This window comes from Hylobates moloch, unplaced genomic scaffold, assembly GCF_009828535.3.
Source record: "Hylobates moloch isolate HMO894 unplaced genomic scaffold, HMol_V3 SCAFFOLD_21, whole genome shotgun sequence".
NCBI lineage: Eukaryota > Metazoa > Chordata > Mammalia > Primates > Hylobatidae > Hylobates > Hylobates moloch.
In genome coordinates, this window is record NW_026652296.1 from 991,319 (window position 1) to 1,012,231 (window position 20,913).

Sequence of the window (20,913 nt, forward strand, 5' to 3'; positions counted from 1 at the left end):
CCCATCCAGACCCCAGGATCTGCCCTTGACAGCTGGGTCCTGCCTCCACCGTGCACAGGGCCTCAGGCTGTCCCAACCCGAGGCTCCCTAGGCCCCTCTCGCGCAGGCAGGAGGCCGGTCCAGGCAGTTGGAGCAGACCTGGCCTTCAGGTCTCAGCCTTCCAGCAGAGGAGCCCACTGTGGGAGGTGACCGAGCCCGGCTCACTCCCACCTCCTGAGTCCTCGGCCCGCCCGTGGAGGGGATCTCTGAGCTCTGGACCTGGGTCCAGGACTTCTCTAAGCCAAGGAATCTCTGAGACTTTCAGAGAAAACGCCTCCGGGATGCGGGTCGCTCAGACACCCCACGGGGATGGTTGTTGGGGATCTCACACCGGGGGGCGCAGAGCGGGAGCAGGTGCCGGGCAGGCCATCCTGGAGGAGGGGGCGGACGCCGGTCATCCCTGCCGCGTCCGGGGCGGGCTCCCCTCAGCTGCAGGTCTGTCCTGGGGCCACGGCGCCGCCCCTCGCTACCCGAGAAACCGCGCCATCGCCCCTTTAAGAAGGGTCCCCCTCTCCGGCCGGCGCGAAGCCCCCAGGGGCTGCAGGCGGGGGTGGGAGTGGAGACGCGGCGCAGCTGTCACCCGGCGGTGGGGCTGGGCCGGGGGTTGCGGGGAGGAGGGGGGAGCGGGAGGCTGAGGGGGCGGGGCCGAGGCTGCAGCGCGGGGGGAGTGGGCGGAGCGGGGGCGGGGGCCGAGCGCTGGGCACCCGGAGGCCTCCTGTATAGGCGGCCACCATGGGCTCCTGCTCCGGCCGCTGCGCGCTCATCGCCCTCTGCGCTTTTCAGCTGGTGAGTGGCGACCCCTCCGCGAGCCTCCTGGAGCCCCAGGGGCCCGACCCACGGCGGCTGCGGGGTCCCGGCGCGTCCTTCCGCCCCGGGGCCCGTTCGCTGGGTCCCGCGCCAGCTCCGAGGGGGATGCCTCGGATCCTGGGCTGCTGCGGCAGAAGGTGGTGTCGCCTGCGGGGCGTGGGGAGTCGCGGCGCCCGGTCCCGTCCCCGGTGTGCGTGCGCGGGGGGCGGCCGCGGGTCCGGAGCGGCGGGGACTGGTGCCGGGGAGCGGCTGGATGGGCGGGCGGGACGGAAGCCTTCTGGCGGGGCCGCCTGGACCTCATCGCCTGGGGAGGCGTGTGCGGCCCCGGGTGCGGCCCCGGGTGCGCGCGTGTCTCTGTCTGTGCGAGCGTTTCCCGCAGCCGGCCCCGGGCGCCGAGTGAGCGGCCAAGTTCCGATTCTGAGATCCGGGTGGGGCGATGACGGAGGCTGTGCCTGCGAGTTTGCGAGTGTAGGGGACGGGGGGTGAGAGCGTCCTGCCCACCCGCGAGCAAAGCGGCCCCACCCGCCCCCGCCGCCCCGATTCCGCCCGGCGTGGAGCGCTGCGGAGGCGAGAAGGGGCTGGAGCCGATGCCCGGGGCGCAGCGCGAGCGTCTTCTGTGTCGGGATTGGCCGGGGCTCCCTCGGCCAAGTTTCCTTTCTGCCCCGGAGTCCGGAGCTCCCCGGGACGCCTGGGAGGCAGATTCTTTCCCGGAGCCCGCTGCCCTCGGGGGAGGGGGCTAAACAAAGGCCTCGCCAGTCCGGGCTGGGGAAGCTGCTTTGCTTCGATGCTAATTGGCCCTGGGTCTCCCCTCTTAAAAAGGAAATGATGCTTTGTGGGCTGCGGAGCGCAGCTGGACCGCGCGCCCCCCTCCTCTTCCTGATGCTGGAAGGGCCAGAAAGGGCTGTTTCAGAGTTTTGAGCAGCAAAACCCTCGGAGTCCGTGGCTGAGCAGCTTGGGTGTCCTGTCCTCGACTTAGGGGCACAGGCTTGCGGGCGGACCTGGGGACGGCGGAGGCATCGTGTCCTTCCTCCTGGAAGGAAGGAGCTTCCGGAGCTTTCCTGGGAAGCTCGCTGGGGCTGCGGAGATAACCTGAGGCCTTGCAACAGGCTGGGGGGCCCAAGGACCATCCCAGGCCTTGGGACAGTTGGTATCTTTCAGTGAGTGGCTCCTCAGTGGCAGGAGTCCCTTAGGAGACGGGTGGGGAGGGGCTGGAAGCAGGAATGGGGAGGGCAAGGGTGGTCCACTCGAAGACTCGAATACCTGTCGGATGACCTCATGAAGGACAGGCACCAGCCTGGACGGTACCCCAGTTTGGAGCACGGCCAGTGGCAGCTGGTGGTGCGTGGGCGTCAGGAAGCGAGGCTGCTTTGGGGGACACTGGTGACATTGGTTTCCATCTGTTGAAGGTGGTGTGAGGATGTGCTGGGGTTGATGGTGCTGGGGTTTGGGCAGGAGAAATGGGTGCTTCAGTCTCAGGTGCAGGGTGAGGCACGACTGTGCTGGTCAGATGTGACCTCGGGTCACAGAGGGACAGGTGGGGTCGTGCTCCCGTTTCACCTCTGAGGTGGACAGTAGACAGATGGGGGCACATGCAGGCCCTTGGAAATTTGGTTGCAGCCAAGAGGGAAAGAGTCATCCTGGCTTGAGGCCCACAGGGCTTCCCCAGCAGACCTGGGGACTGTCCAGGGACCGGGCAGAGCCGTGTCCTCTCAGGGCCAGCCTCTAGGGTCGCTGCTGAACCGCAGCAGGGAGCTGTCAAAGGCAATCTGGCACCCCACTGTGCCTCCTCTGCCTTGGGGAAGAAGAGTCCTTGACCGCAGCTCTAGTCACTGCATGTGGGTGGGGGGCCGGGAGGAAGCGGGGGTTGGGTAGCCCTTTTTTTTTTTTTTGACAAATGTGAGAATTTTGTGTTACCAAGCTACAGGACAAAGGGCCCAGGCGTCTCTTCTGGGAGCCTTTCTCCCCAAAGAACAGTGTGAACTTTGCTGGCTCTGAGCGGGGCTGTGCCGCGTCCTATTCCCAGGCTGTGCCCTGCTGCATTGAGGAGACCCGGGAGCCAAAGGCCCAGGAAGGGGTTTGGGGCTGGGTCCTGGCAGGGCCACCAGGGTCACCTGCTTCCATGGTGGCATGAGACTCACTGCTCACGCATGTGGCCACATGTCATGGAGCCCTGAGCCTCTGGGAGCCTTGGCTTCGAGATGAAAAAGACGCCCCCTGCCCCTCTGTGCCGCAGGGTCTCCATTCTGGAGGCAGACCTGAGGCTGCTCCTCAGGCGGAGACCCCTTAGCCGAGATGTGCAGCTTGCCCCAGCCGCCAGCCCAGACCTCACAGGACTGTGCCTGGCGTAGGCGAAGTGGGCCAGGGCAAGAACTGCCCCCCTTGGGGTCTCGCTTACCTCCCCCCCGGGGCTCCGGCAGGGCAGACATCCCTCCTCATAGGTTAGTGTCCTCTGGGCAGGATGGGGAGGCCTGGGACTAAGAGTTTTATGGGCAGCAAGCCACCCAGGTGCCAAGGCAAGAGACTGAGGGCACAAGCTGTTCCAGTATAATAAAATATATAATACAACAATAGTTATACTAGATATAGATCATAGATATGATTATATATGAATACTGTTAATCTTTAGTTTGTAGCAATTACTCTTTGTTCCAATATTATAATAATCCTTGCTCTATAATCACAACCTAGGAAAAACCAGGCCATACAGAGATAGGAGCTGAAGGGATACAGTAAGTGACCAGAAGACGAGAGTGTGAGCCGTCTGTTATGCCCTGACAGGGCCACCAGAGGGCTCCTTGGTCTAGCGGTAACGCCAGCATCTGGGAAGATGCCCGTTGCCAAGCGGACGGTGGTCTAGCAGAAGCGTCAGTGTCAAGGAAAAACACCCACTACTTAGCAAATCGGGAAAGGGAGTCTCCCTTTCCCCGGGGGAGTTTAGAGAAGACTCTACTCCTCCACCTCTTGTGGAGGGTCTGACATCAGTCAGGGTCGCCCGCAGTTATCTGGAGGCCTAACCGTCTCCCTGTGATGCTGTGCTTCAGTGGTCACGCTCCTAGTTCACCTTCATGTTCCATCCTGTGCACCTGGCTCTGCCTTTTAGATAACAGCAGCAAATTAGTGAAAGTACTGAAAGTCTCTGATAAGCAGAAATAACGGTGTAAGCTGTCTCTCTCTCTCCCTCTCTCTCTGCCTCAGCTGCCAGGCAGGCAAGGGCCCCTGTCCAGTGGACATGTGACCCACGTGACCTTACCTATCATTGGAGATGGCTCACACTCCTTACCCTGCCCATTTGTCTTGTATCCAATAAATATCAGCACATCCCGGCATTCGGGGCCACTACCGGTCTCTGCGCCTTGGTGGTAGTGGTCCCCCAGGCCCAGCTGTCTTTTGGCTGGAATGGGGGATGGGGGATGGAGTGGCTGGGGTGGAGGATAGGGCAGTTGGGGTGGGGGTAGGGTGGATGGGGGGGATGGGGCAGCTGGGGTGGGGGATGGGGGATGGAGTGGCTGGGGGATGGGGGATGGAGTGGCTGGGGTGGGGGATGGGGGATAGAGTGGCTGGGATGGGGGATGGAGTGGCTGGGGTGGGGGGTGGGGGATGGAGTGGCTGGGGTGGGGGGTGGGGGATGGAGTGGCTGGGGTGGGGGATGGGGTGGGTTCCGCAGCATCTTCTCTTCTCTGGGTTGTGCTTCACCAGCACGTGGGAAGGAGCTGGTGACGGGTGGGGCCGAGTGCGCCAGTCCCTGCGGTTAGTGGCCTGGTCATGGCTTTGCTCAGGTTTTCTTGGTCTCCTAAATATAAAATACCAACTTTATATTCCTCAGGCACCTTTCCCTCCCCCTTCGTTGGTTCTCTCTCGGCCTCGTGTGGAGGGCCAGTTCAACAGAGTCCTGTAATGTCCTGAAGTGGAGGGGAGACTGCCTGCCTGCCAGAGAGCAGCCTCACCAGCACTGTCCCCAAGGCAGAGATGCAGGCAGCAGGCTGGGGCCTCGGCATCCAGTACCCTTGTGAATCCGCGTCGGTCCCTCCTGGCCATCTGACCCCCCCGAGTGGCGCTTTCTGGGCCATCTGTGTGTCTGCCACCTGGCCCTACAATTCGTGATTTAGAGCAGCCCCCGGTGTTCCCATTCTCCAGATGAGGAAACTGGGGACAGAGGGGATGGGGCCTACTCAAGGGAGGAACGCTCACGCAGGGACAGACGGTGACGCGTGGGGACACACGAGGGCCTGTCAGGCTCATTTGGGGATTTTTCTTGGAAGAGCCAAGCACACAGTAGATGCTCAGTGCCTGCTCGGTGGTGGTCATGGAGCAGGAGTTAGAGCCCTGGCATCCTTCGTCAAACAAAGGTGTGGTGGGCGGGTGTGGGGAGGAAGTCCCTGCTGAGATCCTGTCACCTTGGCCCAGTACCTGGCTGGCAGGCCTGGGGCCTCCCTCAGGTCCACACTTCATGGCGCCCGCCCTGCTCCTAGGTCACCGCCCTGGAGAGGCAGGTGTTTGACTTCCTGGGCTACCAGTGGGCGCCCATCCTGGCCAACTTCGTCCACATCATCGTCGTCATCCTGGGACTCTTCGGCACCATCCAATACCGGCCACGCTACGTCATGGTGGTGAGTCCTGGGCCCGGCCCCCTTTATGGGCAGGTGGGTTGGGGTGACCAGGATGGCAGCTCCCGTGGCACCATCCTGGCATATTTTCCTGGACACCATTGAACACCCCACAAATGCCAACCCAGACCCCTGGGTTCAGACCTGTTTGCTGCCTGGACATCTAGAATTCTGGTTCGGACGGAGGGGCTTTTCTCAGGCTGCTTGAAGGAGAAGCTGCATATATTGGGGAGCCCCAGGCACCGAACGCCTTCATGAATTCATCCCCTCAGTAGCCAGGGATCTAGGTGCTGCCATGATCCCTGTTTTACAGATAGGAAAACAGGCACAGAATCACTGCAGCAAGCCCAGGGTGGGGCCTGGAACCCAGCAGACCCCCGGCCATACTGTCCTTACTGTATCCTCTGGAGAAGCTGAAAGAATGTTCAGAAAAATGTCTCTGCTTAGTCAGCATTTTCATTCGGTGCAGAACCAAATAATCGGTCCAGACCAGTGGTTTGCAGCCAACTTTTCCTGTAAAGGGCAGATGGTAAATACTTTAGGTGCTGTGGCCCGCGCAGTCCCAGCGCAAAAGCAGCTGAGCTGTGTGTACACAAATGGGTGTGGCTGTGTCCGCAAAACTTCATTTACAAAAGCTTCTGGCAGCTCTTTGGGGTGCTCTCTTGGGGGTGGTTTTGGGGGTGCTCTGCAGTGGAGGCCTGTGCTGTCCGCATGCAATGCCTGCCTGGTGAGGTGAGGACAGGCCGTGGCAGCTCAGCCGGGGACACTGTCCGTACGCCGACCTGCGCTGGGGCTCCCTCGAGCTGGCTGTCCCACCGCCTTATTCCTGGGGCGCCCACGTGGGAAAGCTCTGAGACATGTCCCAGGGTGGGCTTGGGGGACCCCTTTCTCCATGCTGTGCATCTGGGGGCCGCCAGACTCAGGAGCAGGGGCCACCCCTCCTATGCAATCACGGGACCCCTTCCCCCGGGGGCTGGGTGCAAACAGGTGTGCCCAGGAGCTGCATTCAGCTGCCGCCCCATCCTCTCCTCTCCCTAGTACACGGTGTGGGCAACGGTCTGGGTCACCTGGAACATCTTCATCATCTGCTTCTACCTGGAAGTCGGTGGCCTCTTACAGGTGAGTACAGACCGGGAGGCAATGCGAGGTCCTTCCCTGGCTCCCGGCCAGGCCCCTGGTAACACCCCGTGTTTGCTCTTCATCTGTCGTCTGAGGCAGGGGTTCAGTCTGTGCATGGCTCTGTCCCCAGCACCCAGAACATCCCTGGTCTGTAGTTGGTAATTCAGTAAAGGTTTGGGGAAAGACCAGTTATTTGATTGGTGAAAGAAAGGCGTCTGTAAGTATTGGCAGCTGAGGGGGCTCCAGCTGGGGAAGAGGGGCCTCAGAGCAGGGACAAATCCTGGCAGAGATGTGCAGGTGAATGGACACCACCATCCTGGGGCCACGTGGGGTCCTTTGCCCCAGCCGGACCAACCCTCCAGGCTGGTAAAGCCTCGTGCCTCCTGTAATGCAGGCAACCAGGGGAAACAGGGCTGGGGGTCATCGCTGAGCCGACCCTGACTGAGCCTGTTTCAGGCACTTTGCTTGCAGCTCAGAGGTTGGTCCTAAAGCCGGGGTGGGTGGATTTTGGTCTCCCCGGGGGGCTCTCTGTTCTGGCCGGTGCGGCACAGGTGGGCACTAGGGCAGGTGCCCAGCCAGGCAGACGGGCCTCCGCTTCCTGGAACCATACCTGGGGCTGCAGCTGGGGAGACTGTCCTGAGGCAGACACACGTCACATGGAGCTTTGGCCAGAGACATGAGGAAGGGGCCCAGTGCCCCTGAGAGCGAGTTCTGGGGTCTGGGCAGGGAGGCCTTCCTAGAGGAGGAGGTGTGTGGCTTGAGGGCAGGCACAGGAGCGGCTGGGAGGGCGTTGGTATTCCTTTCCCCACCATGGCTGGAGCCCCGGGGGCAGAGTGCAGTGGGAGGACAGAGGAGGTGGGAGGACAGGACCTCCTCTTGCCTCTCTGTGGTGTTGTCCCGGCAGGCTGCAGTGGGTGAGGCCGCCCACCTCCTGGTGCTAACCAGCCCTGCTCCCGCACCTCTCCCCTAGGACAGCGAGCTACTGACCTTCAGCCTCTCCCGGCATCGCTCCTGGTGGCGTGAGCACTGGCCGGGCTGTCTGCACGAGGAGGTGCCGGCAGTGGGCCTCAGGACCCCCCATGGCCGAGCCCTGGTGTCACGTGCTGGCTGTGCCCTGGAGCCCAGCTATGTGGAGGCCCTACACAGCGGCCTGCAGATCCTGATCGCGGTGAGCGTGGGGAAGGGGACCCTGGGGTAGGGATGGGTTGATGGGGGAGGGGACACGGAGCTGGGAGCTCATCTCCCTGGGGCGGGGCCAGCTGACCAGGCCTCAGGCCTGTCTCTGCCTTCCTCATCCCCCACCCTTGCCGGAGAGGTTAAGGTGTCACGGGTGGGTCCCATGTGGCTGGCACCTCAGTGCCTCCTCTGCAAACCACCTCCCCCAGGCGGGGCCAACCCAGGCCATTTCTCAAGTTGAGCATGGTGTTTGCTGTGGGGAGTGGGAAGGACCCAGATCAGGCCGAGACACCCCGCCTCTGGCTTTGATGGCCCCAAGGAGGAGGGGAATGCATCTTCCTGACAAACCCATCCACGTGTGTCCCGCCTGTTCCCTCGGCTGCCCCGAGCCCATGCCAGTCACGGGAAGTGGACAGAGCCTGGGGCTTGGCTGGCAAGAAGTCCCTCAGCCTTGTCGGGAACCTGGAGTGTGCACCTGGCAAGGCTGGCACCACGTGACCCAGGTCTGACCGGACAGGGATTCTGTGGCCCCGGGTGGCCCTGAGGAGCAGCTGTTGCTTGTGCAGGAACGGGACTCTGCCGTCCTCTCCCGCCCTGCACGGGTTGGTCGAGAACAGGGGCTACGATGCTGCTCCTGATCTGGCCACACGGCCACTTCCCCGCTGTGCCGCCTCTGTGAGCCTAACAACCTCCCTGTGCCTCAGCTCCCGCTTCTGTAAAATGCAGATGTGCCAGTGCCTTCCTCGAAGTGCTCAGAAGGAGGCAAAAGCTGAGGTGGGTGTGTGGAGGGTGCTTGGTCAGCGTTTCGCCTCAGGAGCTCCTGGGGCAGGGCCGATGTGACTGCAGCATGGCTGGTGCCGTCTCTGGAGGAACTTCTGACCCATCTCGAGGCTCCCTGACTTTCCCTGGTGCAGACGGTGGCGTCGACGCAACACACCAGGTGGACATGGGGCTTCTAGGAGCGAGGCTCCATGGCCAGCAGCTGGCGGTGGAAGCTGCATTCCAAATCTAAGGACCCCATGGCCTGACACGTCACGGTGCGGGTGACCTCGTGAGCTCCCCGGACTCCTTCCTGGGCTCTGCTCTGCTCCTGCGGGAAATCAGGCCAGGAAGGTGCTGCCCCATAGCAAGGCGCCACAGACGCACCTGCCAGCTCCGGTCGGGGCTTGTTTCTCCCACCAAAGCCACTCAGCAAGGCACAGAGGGGGCCCCAATTGCCCCCAAAATGCGTGGAATGCAGGTGCCTGCCACTGGAGGAGAAAGAGCCGATTTCCCAAGTGTGCACATCAAAGCTCCCGAGATTAGGCTTTGTGAGAAGGCAACAGAAAGGAAGCTCGGCCGGGCGCAGTAGCTCACGCCTGTAATCCCAGCACTTTGGGAGGCCGAGGCAGGCGGATCACGAGGTCAGGAGATCGAGACCATCCTGGCTAACACGGTGAAACCCCGTCTCTACTAAAAATACAAAAAATTCTCTGGGCGTGGTGGCGGCGCCTGTAGTCCCAGCTCCTCGGGAGGCTGAGGCAGGAGAATGGCGTGAACCCGGGAGGCGGAGCTTGCAGTGAGCCGAGATTGCGCCACTGCACTCCAGCCTGGGAGACAGAGCGAGACTCCATCTCAAAAAAAAAAAAAAAAAAAGGAAGCTAGAGGGGAATGAATGAAGATTCTCTCGGAGGGGGCTGGCGGGCTGTGGGAGCCGAGGCTGGAGGAGTGGGTGTTCTGCATGGTTGCGGAGATGGGGCCTCCTGTTGGCTTTTATCCTGACTCCCAGAGGTGGGAATTTCTTTGATAGGATGTGGTTTCTAAATTCCAGCCAGCTAGTCCTCGCTAGGAGCTCGGCTCTGCTGTTTGCTTTGGAGGGTCTGGGAGAGGCTGGCGGCTTGGTTGGCCTCTGCCGAGCTGTGCTGGGGAGGGGGGGAGGGAAACGGTGGTGGCAAGAGAGTCGTCTGACAATGCCAGGCTCTGGGGGGTGAGGCGTGGGGCCTGCAGATCCCAGGCCTCCATGTAGCAGGGAGAGGGGAGAGCTTGGGGGTGGACCTGGGGCTGGAGCCAGGAGAATGGGCAGGAGGCGGTGGTGTGTAGGGTGGGGAGCACGGGGGTGTGGGACAGAGGCGGCCTGCAGGTCCCTAGGCGGGGAGGGCACTGGCTGGAAGGGGCACCTTCCAATGGCTCCCCAAGCTCGGCTGCCTGTTCAGCACCACGACCAGCTCCAGGATGGGGGAGTCTTGGGCTCCTTTGGGGTGAGGGGGGGACGAGCCATGGAGGTTGCCCACCCTCACCCCTGCTCCCACCCTGGCCATGGCATGGAACCAGAAATGGCCATTTGGGACAGCTTCTTGAGTTTGTCTCAATATCAAGGAGATAGGTCTGCCTGCCTGGTGGTAAGAGAGGTCTCCTGGCCCCTGACTGACCCCTAGAAAGGAGCTGGATTTCCAGGAAAGCAACTGCCAACTTGCCTGTACCAGATGAGGTGGGGGATCGGGGGGACGGAGCCCAGGCATGTCCAGCCCTGGGGCCTGGCCTGCATGTCCTGTCTCCTCTCCTGGGCACGGTGGCCTTCACGGGGGGCTGTTGGGCCAGGGCTATGGAGGAAGAAACCGAGACCAGAAGATGAAGTGAATGTTTGAGGTCACGCGGCTGCTCAGCGGTTGGCCTGAGGTGCAGCCAGGAAGGTTTCCTGCTTCGTTCTGGGGCCCCTCCAGTCACAGACCCACTGCCGCCTCCCTCGGTGTCTGTGGCCTGGAGTGCCCCTGGCCAGGCCCTCGCTCACGCCGTTGGTGTTTCTGGCTGCGGCAGCACTGTCCCCCCTTTGCCAGAGCCCTTTTTCCCTCAGTGGCCCTGGATGCAGGTGTCTGCGGCTTTGCAGTGGCCTGCCCTCTGCCCTGGACTCCCAGTCCCTCCCCTCTCCCTGCCTGACCCCTGCCCCACAGGCAGCAGCCAGCCCCCAACTCTGCCCGGAGTTGCCTGCTGGACCCCGAGTCCTCAGCCTGTCTCTCCTGCACTTTGCCGGGCTGAAAACCAGAATCCCAGATGGCTTGCTCCACAGAGGAGGAGGAACCCCTGGTGGCTACTGGCTGGGGTGGGCTGGGGCCAAAGGCAGGAGGCCTGAGGGGACTCTGGGCTGGGACTGTGCTGGCCTGGGGTTCATCCAGCCTGGGCTTCTGTGTCCTCACCCCGCTCCCTGCGGCCACTCAGGCTGACCTGGTCATCTGCCCCACCCAATATCCATTATCCTCACCCACCTGCCCCTACCCAGTTGAGTGGGGGGGGTGGAAGGCAGGGGTGCGTCCGGAACTTGAGAGCTGAGGATGCCCACGGGTCAGCTCTCCTACTCCATGTTACAGAGGAGGAACCTGAGGTCCAGGAGGGGCAGGGCCTTGGTGGTCGGGTGCCCCTGCCCACGTCGCCACAGTGACACCCCGCAGGCTCTCCTGGCCACACTCATGCCCCCGCCTGTGGTGTCTTTCAGCTTCTGGGCTTTGTCTGTGGCTGCTATGTGGTCAGCGTGTTTACAGAGGAAGAGGACAGCTGTGAGTATGGGGCCTCCGCAGGCAGCGGGGCGGGAGACGCCTACAGAGGTGGCAGCTCTGAGTCTGTCCTGTCTGGGGCAAGGCGAGAGACCTCCCCCCTTGGGAGGGACCCCACGTCCAGCAGGGCCTTGCTCATGGCTGTAGGCCTGAGCAAGGACTTGCCACACACCAGGGAAGAGATGAGCAGAGGTCCTGGCCTGGGGACTCCAGGGGTCAGCTGCCCCCCAGGTCCAAGGGCTCCTGTGCTTCGGGCTGGGCCTGCCCTCATGATCCCCAGAGTGGCCACAGGTAGAAGGTCTGAGCTCAGACTGCTGAGGTCCAGGCCGCTGCAGCCTCCAGGCAGATCAGAACCGGGCCCCGCTGGCCAGGATGCTCACATCAGGCCCTCGGTAGCAGCCTGGACCCCATCTAGACAGCTCAGAACCGGGACCCGCTGGCCAGGATGCTCACATCAGGCCCTCGGTGGCAGCCTGGACCCCCAGGCCCCACTGGCCGGGATGTTCACATCAGGCCCTCGGTAGCAGCCTGGACCCCATCTAGACAGCTCAGAACCAGGCCCCACTGGCCGGGACGCTCACATCAGGCCCTCGGTAGCAGCCTGGACCCCATCTAGACAGCTCAGAACCCGGACCCGCTGGCCAGGACGCTCACATCAGGCCCTCGGTAGCAGCCTGCACCCATCTAGGCAGCTCAGAAACAGGCCCCGCTGGCCGGGACGCTCACATCAGGCCCTCGGTGGCAGCCTGGACCCATCTAGGCAGGGTTTTCATTTTCCCTCTGCTCGCCAGCCCCCGTCAGCTTTCCTGTGATTTGCTATACGAGTGGTCCACTCAGGTGCCCTCGCTGGGCCCCTCATCCAGATGTGGTCTCACAGGAAGACCCTGTGGAGAAGGATAGAGCCGAGTGGAAGGGCAGACGCTAAGCAGCATCTGGGTGCGCCCAGGGGTCCCACGGTTCCTATGGACAGAACTATCCCTGGGGTCAGAATCCAGTTCAGAGCCATCTGTCCCCAGGACTCCAGGGGCCATGGGGTCAGCAGTCCACGTGTCAAAGGGCACTCTACCCTCAGACCAGGCCTGATTCCAGAGGTGAAGGACGCCCTCAGAGCCTTGGCCCCCAGCGCCCAGCATCCCTCAGCCACTCTGCTGCTGATCCTAAACCGTCACTCAGAGCTCAGCCAGCTTCCTGGGAGGAGGCAAACGGCTTCCTCACGCTGGTTCCATTCAAACATTTTAAGATGGGAACCCCACTTGAACCTGGGGTTCAAAATGCATCGACTTTGCCCAGCAAGCCCCTGCCATCTGCTGGCTGTGCAGACACAGTGTCAAGGGAGCCATCGTGTCTGAATGTGACGGAGGGTGGCGGGAGAGTGGGCGGAACACGGTGCAGCCCCGGCACAGGCTGAGGACCCGGGCCGTCCTACCCCCGCCGTCCCCCCAGGCCATCCCCGCATGGGCCAGAGGACCCAGGCTGTCCTACCCCCACCGTCCCCCCAGGCCATGTCCCCTCTGCTGTCACGTCAGGGCTTTGGGCACCGTCTGTGCCCCCAGGGACCCCTTGGGCTTCGTTCTCTGGTTGGGCTTGTTTTCCACTCTGACATCTTTTCCATTTTGTGGGTTTTGTTTTATTTGGGTCTTGATTTCTTTCAGTTGATTTCATTGGTGGATTTGATCCATTTCCTCTCTACCATGTCAATGAAAAGCCATCCAGCCTCTTGTCCAAGTAGGTGTACTTGTAAGTATGGCCGGCAGAACCTGCTCTGCGGCCAGCCTGGCCAATCTGGCGCTCACAGCGAGAGGCTGCCTTCCTTGGGGGCCTCACCAGGCACCTGCCTGTCCGTTCTGCCATCCATCCATCCATCCACCCTCACTTTTCTAACATCTGCTTCGTGCCAGGCTCTGGGGTGGTACTGGGGCTGCAGAGACCTGGGACCCAGTCCCAGCCCAGAAGCTCAGAGCCCAGCAGAGATGGAGCCTGTGGGAGGGGGTTGGGTCCAGGAGTCGGCTCTGAGTCAGGGGCCGTGAGGGTGTCCTGAAGAGCCACTTCCCAGCAGGCGGCATGGGGGTGCTGCAGGGCTCTCTCCATGGCAGGAGCTGGGGCCCTGGTTTCCTGTCTGGCAGAACCAGGCTTGTTTCTTGAAAGGCAGTGTCCACAACTCTGCAAACCCCAGACCTTGGGGTGGGGTGCCGGGGCTCCCAGCTGGCCTCCTCTGAAATAGCTTTTGCCACACAGCCTGCCCTGTACACAATCCTAGTTTGGGGCTCAGAATAGGTGGCTGCACCGCCCCTGGGCTGCCCAGGCCCCCAGAGACACCTGATGGCATGCCCCTGGGTAGCCCCCGGCCCTTCTCTCCTAAAAATGAGGGCTGTCATGGCAGGCGCCGTTCAAGGTTGCAGGAGCCCAGCTCCCATGTCAGAGAACGAGGGAGTAAAGACCTGGGCAGGGGTGGGGTCAAATGCAGGCCCTGAGCCAGGGACCCAGGCACACCCCTGGGTGAGCCTCCACCCCACCCCCAGCCCCACAGCCCAGATCCCACTGAGATGTCAGCAAACAGGCACAAGACCTGCCGGCACAGGGAGAGGCAGTGGGGGCCTTCCAGGGCCTCAGCCCCACCCACCTCCTTTCTGCCAAAGGCCTGAAGCCTTCCACTGCTTGGACTTTGTTCCATTTCAGGTTCTCCAGGGGGAGGGGGTGGCAGCCCCCAGTGGCCGCCCCAGCCCTGTTCCCCCAGCTGCTCTCTGACCTTGTCCCCACAGGCCTGCGTAAGTGAGGAAACAGCTGATCCTGCTCCTGCGGCCTCCAGCCTCAGTGACCGACCAGTGACAATGACAGGAGCTGCCAGGCCTTGGGACGTACCCCCAACCAGCACCCCCCAGGTGGCCAGCAGCACCTGCCCTGGGTTCTAAGTGCTGGACACCAGCCAGGGTGGCAGGGCAGTGCCACAGCTGGCTGCAGCATCAAGAGAGTTTGTAATTTCCTTTCTCTTAAAAAAAAAGAAAACATATAAAAGGCAGAGCCCCACATGCCCACCTCCTCCGGCAACATGGGGGTCACAGCTCTGCCCCCAGGCCGTCATCTCATCGAGGCGCCCCTCCCTCAGGTGCCCACCTGGGGCTGCTGGACCCTCAGGCTGCAAGCACCGCTACTAGGATGCAGCGACGCGGGAACGGCGCAGCCTCCCCAGGAAGTCAATGTGAGCCCCGAGACCCCTCAAGTGGTGAGGGCCCCAGTTGAACATGGAGGGTGCCCAACCCCAAACTCGTGCCAGAAGAATCCCCACTCCACCCAGGAGCTGAGGCTGATGGAGCCCTGGGGTGGGGGCTGGGCTTGACCAGGAACGGCAGAGCCAGGCCCCAAGGCACAGGGCAGGGCACGTGGTGGTGACGAGCAGGCGGTACTCTTGTAAAGAGGGGTCTTGGGCAAACAGTCCCAAAGGCTCCCCCAGGTATCATCAAGTTGGTAAATAAACAGGAACATGGCCCTCGCCCACTCTCCGGAAGATGCCGAGCTTGGGGGACAGTCAGGGGTACAATCTCAGGTGGGGCCTGAGGCCTGCCCGTTCCAACAGTCCTTAAAATACTGGAGGATAAGCGCGAGGGGGAGGCAAGGGGCCCGGAAGGGGGAGTCCACGGGAGTGGGGGAAGTTTGGGGAGCAGCCTGGAGCCAGCTGCACCTGGGCAGGTGCTGCCCTGCTGGCCTGGAGAGGTGGTGACCTGTGTCGGGTTGGGTGGGTGGGGAGGCAGCTCATGGTCTGGAACAGGCTGCCGGGTACATCCAGGGAAAACCCACTTTATTTCTATTCAGAAGCATCCAAACAGCTACAGTAAAGCCATCCCCCATGCCAAGCAGGGGCTTCCTTCTCCACCCTGGGCGGTGGTCGGGGAATCAGGGCTGGTCAGTGCTGGATGGACACCAGCTCTGCCATCCTCAGCAGGCCCAGAACACAGTCCAGAACAGGCAGAGAGGGGCAGGGAGCCCACTCCGCAGCCCACCTGGCCGGCCAGGGCACCTAGAGGGAGAGGAGGGGTGGGTGAGTCAATGGCAACCGACGGGGCCCACCTAGCCAGGAGCCTCAGATCCCAGAGTTCCCTGCCCGACCACTTTGTCCCCCGCCAGAAGATCTTCAGACACATCCTGGGGGTAACTACAGAGGCCCTGGGGAGCCCCGAGGCGGTCACAGCACCTGTCCCACGGCCAGCATGGGGCATCCCACCCACTTCTCTAAGAACAGGTTCACACACGCCCTTCCCATGCAGGTGTTCCCACCATGCCTTGGCCCTGCGTAGAGGCCAGGCCGGTGTCTCGCTTGTGTAAGCCCAACCCGGCCCACCCTGTTTCCCCAAACGCCTCCAAAGCCGGCTTTCCTTGACCACTGAGGAAAATCAAGGCCGAGAGGAGCCGGCAGGCGTTAGTTAATGCAGGCAGGCAGAGCTGTGGTGGCCGCCAGGGCGCGGTGCTGAGAAGGACCAGGCCCCAACCTAAGCGCCAAGGGAGGCAGTAAGATTGACGGGCGCGATCAGTGGGACCTGCGGGCGCGGTAAAGACAGGCTGATGCTGCCACCCGGGAAGGGCCTGCATGGGTTCAGGAGGGCCGGGCACGGCCGGCTTAGGGCCACCTCCGCAGGAGGGCTGGCTGCGTGTGGTGCTGGGGCGCTCACCTGGCCTAGGACAGGAAGGTGCGCACGCGGCTCCGGACGGGGGCTCTGCAGATGGGGCACAGCTGCAGGCTGGGGGCACACTCAGCACAGACCAGGTGGCCGCACGGTACAAAGACGATGGACACGGCGCGGTCCAGGCACACCTTGCACGTCCTCTCCTCCTGCAGCCGCCGCAGCTGCTCCTCCACATCCCTGGCTCCTGGGGGCTCAAGAACCCACCACGCCCTCTGGGCCTGGGATGGACTGACTCCTCCTAGGAGGACAGGCCTGCGAAATGTCCCCAGGCCCTGGCCCCCACCCTCTATGGGCCATGGAAGGTCGGGGTCACCTAGCCCTCCCCTGCCCCAGCCCCCACCCCAGGGGGTCCCGGGCCTGCACCTGGCTCCTGGGCGCTTTCAGACTGGACCTCTCTTCTGGGCGTGGGCAGCTCAGGGTCCCCAGAGGCAGGGACTGTGGACAGTTAGGATAGACTTGAGGCCTAACTCCCAAAGGGAAAGCTGGGCCGGCCCAGATACAGGTCCGCAGCCTGTGGGGTCCAGTTCTGGCCGGGAGTGGAGGGGCTGCGGAGTACCCCCGCTCCCGGCACTTCTTCCCACCCCTCCCACAGCATAACAGGATCCAGAGGCTTCCTGGAGGGGTCACCAGAGAGCCTGTCCCTTGTCCAAGGCCCTCTGCACATCCAGCCCATCTGGCAGTAGCTGCAGTGCTGGGCACTGTTGGGGGTGGTATGGCGAGGGGCGATGGGCTGTGCCCAAGGGATAAGCTGGGAGAGAAGCAGAATGGGGCCTAGCACTGGGGGAGGCCCCTGCCGCCCCGCCCCCACCCCTCTCATGGCACAGCTCCCTGAAGCCAACCCTGGCAGCAGCCTCACATCCAGTCACGTGCCCGTCACTCTCCCTGCTGTCCGGGAGGGTGGGGACACCCAGTGGCCTTGGCCAAGCACAGGTTGCAGGTGCACAAGGAGTCAGCGGGGGTGGTGTCAGTTCTCACCAGAGGGGGCCACAGGGGCTGCGTCTTCCGGTTCTTCCCACGGGTCCTGGAAGGAGCCAGAGACCATTGATGCCTTGGGGAAATAGGAGGGGCAGGACCCCACTGCCGCCCGGAGCCCCGAGGAGAGGTGGCGCTTACCCAGGAGCCCAGCAGCTGCGAGTAAGTCTCCTGCACACTGTGGACAAAGTCTCTTCCTTTTGACCGGAGCAGGAACTGACAGCTGCAGATGCCCCACAGATGTAGGTTGGCGTTCAGGGCCCCCACTGTCTGCTTCAAGCCCTTGGATCCCCGGGGGTCAGCTTTGGGCCCCCTCCTCCCGCTGCCCTGCAGTGCCCGTGGGCCTGGGCGAGGAGGGCTGCTTTGGAGACGCCTCCACGGGGCTTCAGGGTAGTCCCATGTGAGAGGCATTTCTGCCCCCAGCAGCCCTTCCTAAAAAGGGCCCTCACAGGAAAAGTGGGTACCTGCCGGCCAGAAGCATCATCCACAGAAAAGCCTCCCCAGTGCCCTGTGGGGCCAGGGAGGCAAAGCAGGCCTGGTGTTGGGTCGACAGAGCCGTTTGGGGCCCACCCCCAACCCGTGATCAGACCCGGAGCCCTGTGGGGGCGGCCAGTACCTGGGGAACCACTTGGCATGCTCCGTCCAGGGGTCGTCCCCGCGCTTCCAGCTCTGCAGGCCCCCGCAGCAGAAGAAGCACCTCACCTTGTCCTGCTGGCCTGGGGTGCGGAGAGATGCTGGCCTCAGCCAGGCCCCACCCAGTTCCCGGGCCCCCGGTGTGTCCTTCCAAGGCTATGAGAGCTTCAGCTGGAGGGGAGCTCCCAGGTGACAAGAAGGAGGAGGGGGTGGGCAAGGGGCTTGGTGGGGGATGTCACTTGCACCTCATTAGCATCAAAGGTGAAAATGGGACAAGGGTGACTGGGGTGCCGGCCAGGATGGGCGAGAATGTTCAGGAAAGGACTGAGCTGGCATTTGCATTGTTCACAGAGGGAGCAGTGGGGCCCCCAGGGCTTGGCACATCTAGAGCCCTAGGGCTTCAGGAGCCAGAAGGGCCCCTCCCCAGGTCTCTGCTTCCCCAAGATGGATTCCCAGTGAGAGGAAGAAGGCAGGCTGCCTTAGAAGGCCAGTCTGGGGCCAGGCTTGGTTTGAGGAACGCACACCTCCCTTTGGGGGTGGGGGACCCCTCATCTCTCTACCTCCTGGCGGCCCCATCCCCTCGTCGGCATCCATGAGATACGTCACCTACCACTGACATCACGGGTTTGGGCTGCATCGGGCACTGGACCTCTACCAGCCCCAAAGACCCCGGCTCTGTACCTGCCATGCCTCTTGCCTGGCCTTGGCCTGCTGAGCCTTGGACCTCCAGGGAGGTGGGTGAGCTGGGCCTGCCCCTTCACACCACGGCTCCTCACTGTCCCAGCCACTGTCCCCGCCACCAGCTGTCTTAAGTTGGTCCAGCCTTACCAGGATGGTGCCCCCCAGAGCCCACTGCTGACAATGACCATGGCTGTGCCAGTATTTGTAAAGCCCTCGGTGGGCCCTGCTGCCCTGTCCTTCAGCCAGGAAGTGGCAGAGCTGGGACCTGAACTCAGGTCTGACCACACGGTCCGCAGCTGTAGGGCTGAGGAGCAGGCCCAGGCCAAGACTAGGATAGGTACTACGGGGACTTGATTCAGTTGGGGAAGACCAGACAGTAGCTGCAGGTTGGGGCCTGGAGAAATTCCCCACAGCCTGAGCGTCCAGGACCTTCTGGCTGACCACGGCCTGCCTTGGTCACCCTGATCCTGTTCTTTAAACATCTCCTCTCCCCGTGCAGAACAGCAGCAAGGAAGGTGAGGGCCCCAGGCAATGTCAGCCCCACCCACTTCTATCACAAAAGGGTACTTGTGCACCAAGCTGGTGGCCTCCACAGCTGAGACCCCCAGACCGTGGCCAGAGGCAGCCCCTCCTCATGTCCCACAGTCTGAAACACTCAGCCAGCGGAGACTCCGGGGGAGGGTGTCAGGCACGAGCCCATGGGCACTGAAGGGGCTTGCAGGACCACTGCTCCGTCATCAGGCCAGGCCCTTCCTGTTGGGGGATGGATGCTACAGAGGAGGCAGAGCCCTGGGCTGGAAGGGTCCAGAATCGTGCCCAGGCCCACGGCAGGAAGGCTCCCCCACCCGGGACTGACCTGTGTGGAAGAAGCCAGCAGCAGCCAGCAGCTCGGGTGGCACCTCAGCGGTCAGCGGCCAGTCATAGAAAGAGGCCAGACGCAACTCCTCAGAGCCCATGCCGGGGAAGGCAGGCCCCCTGGACAAGGTGGCCCCGGCGCCCTCCTCCTCTTCCTCCTCTGCCAGGGGCCGCAGCTGGCCCAGGATCTGCCCATCCACGCGGTCCCAGGCTCTGCAGGTGTCCAGGCCTAGGACAGGGCTGCCCAGAGAGCGGGGTCCACAGTGCTGCTGTGTGGGGCCATCGCCGGCTGCCCAGTGGCTCGGCTGTGGTCCACGGTGCAGGCACTTGGCCCTGTCTTTAGGCCCCATGGAGGCAACACCAGATCTGACCAGTTTTGCAGCAGAAATGGGGCTGATGGCCAATCTCAGAATATGCCCAGCTGGCCGTGCTGGAGCTCCTGACTCCCGGGTCCACCCCGGGGACAGCAGGGATAGGCACGGGCCTGCCACCAGACACCCCGGGAGGGGAGTATCCCAGGGCCCACAGCTTTCTGGAAGTGGCCAGGGTGGCCTCTGGGGTCACATGCTCTGTGCAGCGGGGGCGTGTCATGGGGCCCCTGGCAGGGTTGCGGATCCCGCTGACCGCAAGTGGTCAGGCCATGTCTCTCTGAACAAGACAGGAAGGAACTGAGCATGGAGACCCCTCCCCAGGCTGGTGCCTGCCCCAGGCCGTGGGGGACGGGTTGGGGAGCTGGAGATGATGGTTCCGGGGTCAGGCGCCCAGGGCAGCCTCTGGAAGCAGAGAAGGCTCAAGTAAGGACATATGGGCTGTGCCGCCCGTCCAGGCAGGGGCCGTGACCCCCCACCTTGCAGGGGTGACTGGCCTCACAGGGGCCTAGTGCTGCGTCATGCAGAGCAGGGAGGCAGGGAGGCAGGGAGGCAGGGAGGCAGGTCACCCGGCTGTTCTCTGAAGTATCCCTCTGCCCCAGGGGGCCTCCGAAGGTCTGGGAGCAGCTCTTGTCCTCAGGCCAGGAAGATCAGAGCAGGAAGAAGGGCCTGAGCTGCCCTCACCTCCCCCTCCCCGCCTTCCCCCTCCACCTTCTTCCCCTTCCTCCTTCCCTTCCCCCTCCTCGCTCTTTCCCTCCTTCCCCCACCTCCCCTCACTTCCCCCTATCTCCCTCCAGCTCCCTCCATACCAGCCTCCCCAGGTAGCCAAGGGAGAGGCTCTGATGTCCCCAAAAGAGGAGTACTCAGTGCTGGCGCTGGAATCGGAGTTCCTGAGGTCTGCTGTGACCCTGACTGCCGGTCCAAGCTCCACACTGTGCCATGCTGCCAAACCCCACAGTGAGGGAACAGGGAGGAGGACTTAACCCCAGAGAAGCCGGGGGCAGAACAGGAACCCCAGGGACACCTGGGCAGGACAAAGAGGACAGCTGGATGGGGCCCAGACTTCGACAACCCCCAACCCCCGACTGAGCCCTCAACCCCAGCAGACCCAGCTCATCCACCCAGCTGGCCCTAAAAGACCCCTGTCATCCTTCAGCCACTCTCCCCGGCTGTTCCATCCTGGATGGATGGGAGCGTGTGCAGGCTCACAGAGTCTGGAAGAATAAAGAGGAGTTGCACACTGCGGAGCCGCTGGTTGCCACGGGGAGCGCAGGCGGGCAGGAGAGGGTTAGCTGCAGTGAAAACCGTCCCTGAGCTCGCCTGGAAGCCTGGCCTGCTCACTTCCCACTGCTGAGCCGCATAGACCCAGCTGCTGCCCACCTTTCACACCTGCCCCCCTCCTCCTACTCACGGCAGGTGCTGGGGCTGGGGCGGCACCCGCCCTGCCAGGAGGCCTCTG

At 62.9% G+C, this 20,913-nt stretch overlaps 2 protein-coding genes across 6 annotated transcripts; one reads left to right on the forward strand and one right to left on the reverse strand.

Moving 5' to 3' along the window:
* Positions 1-623: 623 nt before the first annotated feature.
* Positions 624-14,778, forward strand: NKAIN4 (sodium/potassium transporting ATPase interacting 4). Of its 3 annotated transcripts, none has more exons than XM_058433196.1 (7): positions 624-825; positions 5,316-5,453; positions 6,489-6,569; positions 7,540-7,737; positions 11,212-11,272; positions 12,922-12,994; positions 14,029-14,778. In XM_058433196.1, exons 1-7 carry the CDS (start codon positions 772-774, stop codon positions 14,036-14,038), a joined length of 615 nt encoding a protein of 204 aa, XP_058289179.1. In that variant the 5' UTR covers positions 624-771; the 3' UTR covers positions 14,039-14,778. The 3 variants fall into 3 exon arrangements, with proteins under 3 accessions (XP_058289179.1, XP_031997931.1, XP_031997934.1); XM_032142040.2 differs by having other exon boundaries at positions 627-825; positions 12,922-13,006; positions 14,029-14,777; XM_032142043.2 differs by lacking the exon at positions 12,922-12,994 and having other exon boundaries at positions 627-825; positions 14,029-14,777.
* Positions 14,779-14,900: 122 nt separating this feature from the next.
* BIRC7 (baculoviral IAP repeat containing 7) lies at positions 14,901-20,153 on the reverse strand. Of its 3 annotated transcripts, XM_032142030.2 has the most exons (8): positions 20,024-20,153; positions 19,088-19,859; positions 17,534-17,633; positions 17,059-17,140; positions 16,921-16,966; positions 16,309-16,380; positions 15,931-16,183; positions 14,901-15,281 (listed from the first exon to the last, which is right to left on the reverse strand). In XM_032142030.2, exons 2-7 carry the CDS (start codon positions 19,434-19,436, stop codon positions 15,936-15,938), a joined length of 897 nt encoding a protein of 298 aa, XP_031997921.1. In that variant the 5' UTR covers positions 19,437-19,859; positions 20,024-20,153; the 3' UTR covers positions 14,901-15,281; positions 15,931-15,935. The 3 variants fall into 3 exon arrangements, with proteins under 3 accessions (XP_031997921.1, XP_031997923.1, XP_031997920.1); XM_032142032.2 differs by having other exon boundaries at positions 15,931-16,129; positions 19,088-20,153; XM_032142029.2 differs by having other exon boundaries at positions 19,088-20,153.
* Between the last annotated feature and the right edge of the window lie 760 nt (positions 20,154-20,913).

Coding starts and splice junctions, on each gene's coding strand:
- BIRC7 (XM_032142030.2), bottom strand. CDS start 19,436: ATGGGGCCTAAAGACAGGGCCAAGTGCCTGCACCGTGGACCACAGCCG. Junction 17,634..19,087: donor TGCTGGCTTCTTCCACACAG/GTCAGTCCCGGG, acceptor TCCGCACCCCAG/GCCAGCAGGACAAGGTGAGG. Junction 17,141..17,533: donor CATGCCAAGTGGTTCCCCAG/GTACTGGCCGCC, acceptor GGGCATCTGCAG/CTGTCAGTTCCTGCTCCGGT.
- NKAIN4 (XM_058433196.1), top strand. CDS start 772: ATGGGCTCCTGCTCCGGCCGCTGCGCGCTCATCGCCCTCTGCGCTTTT. Junction 826..5,315: donor CCCTCTGCGCTTTTCAGCTG/GTGAGTGGCGAC, acceptor CCCTGCTCCTAG/GTCACCGCCCTGGAGAGGCA. Junction 7,738..11,211: donor GCCTGCAGATCCTGATCGCG/GTGAGCGTGGGG, acceptor GGTGTCTTTCAG/CTTCTGGGCTTTGTCTGTGG.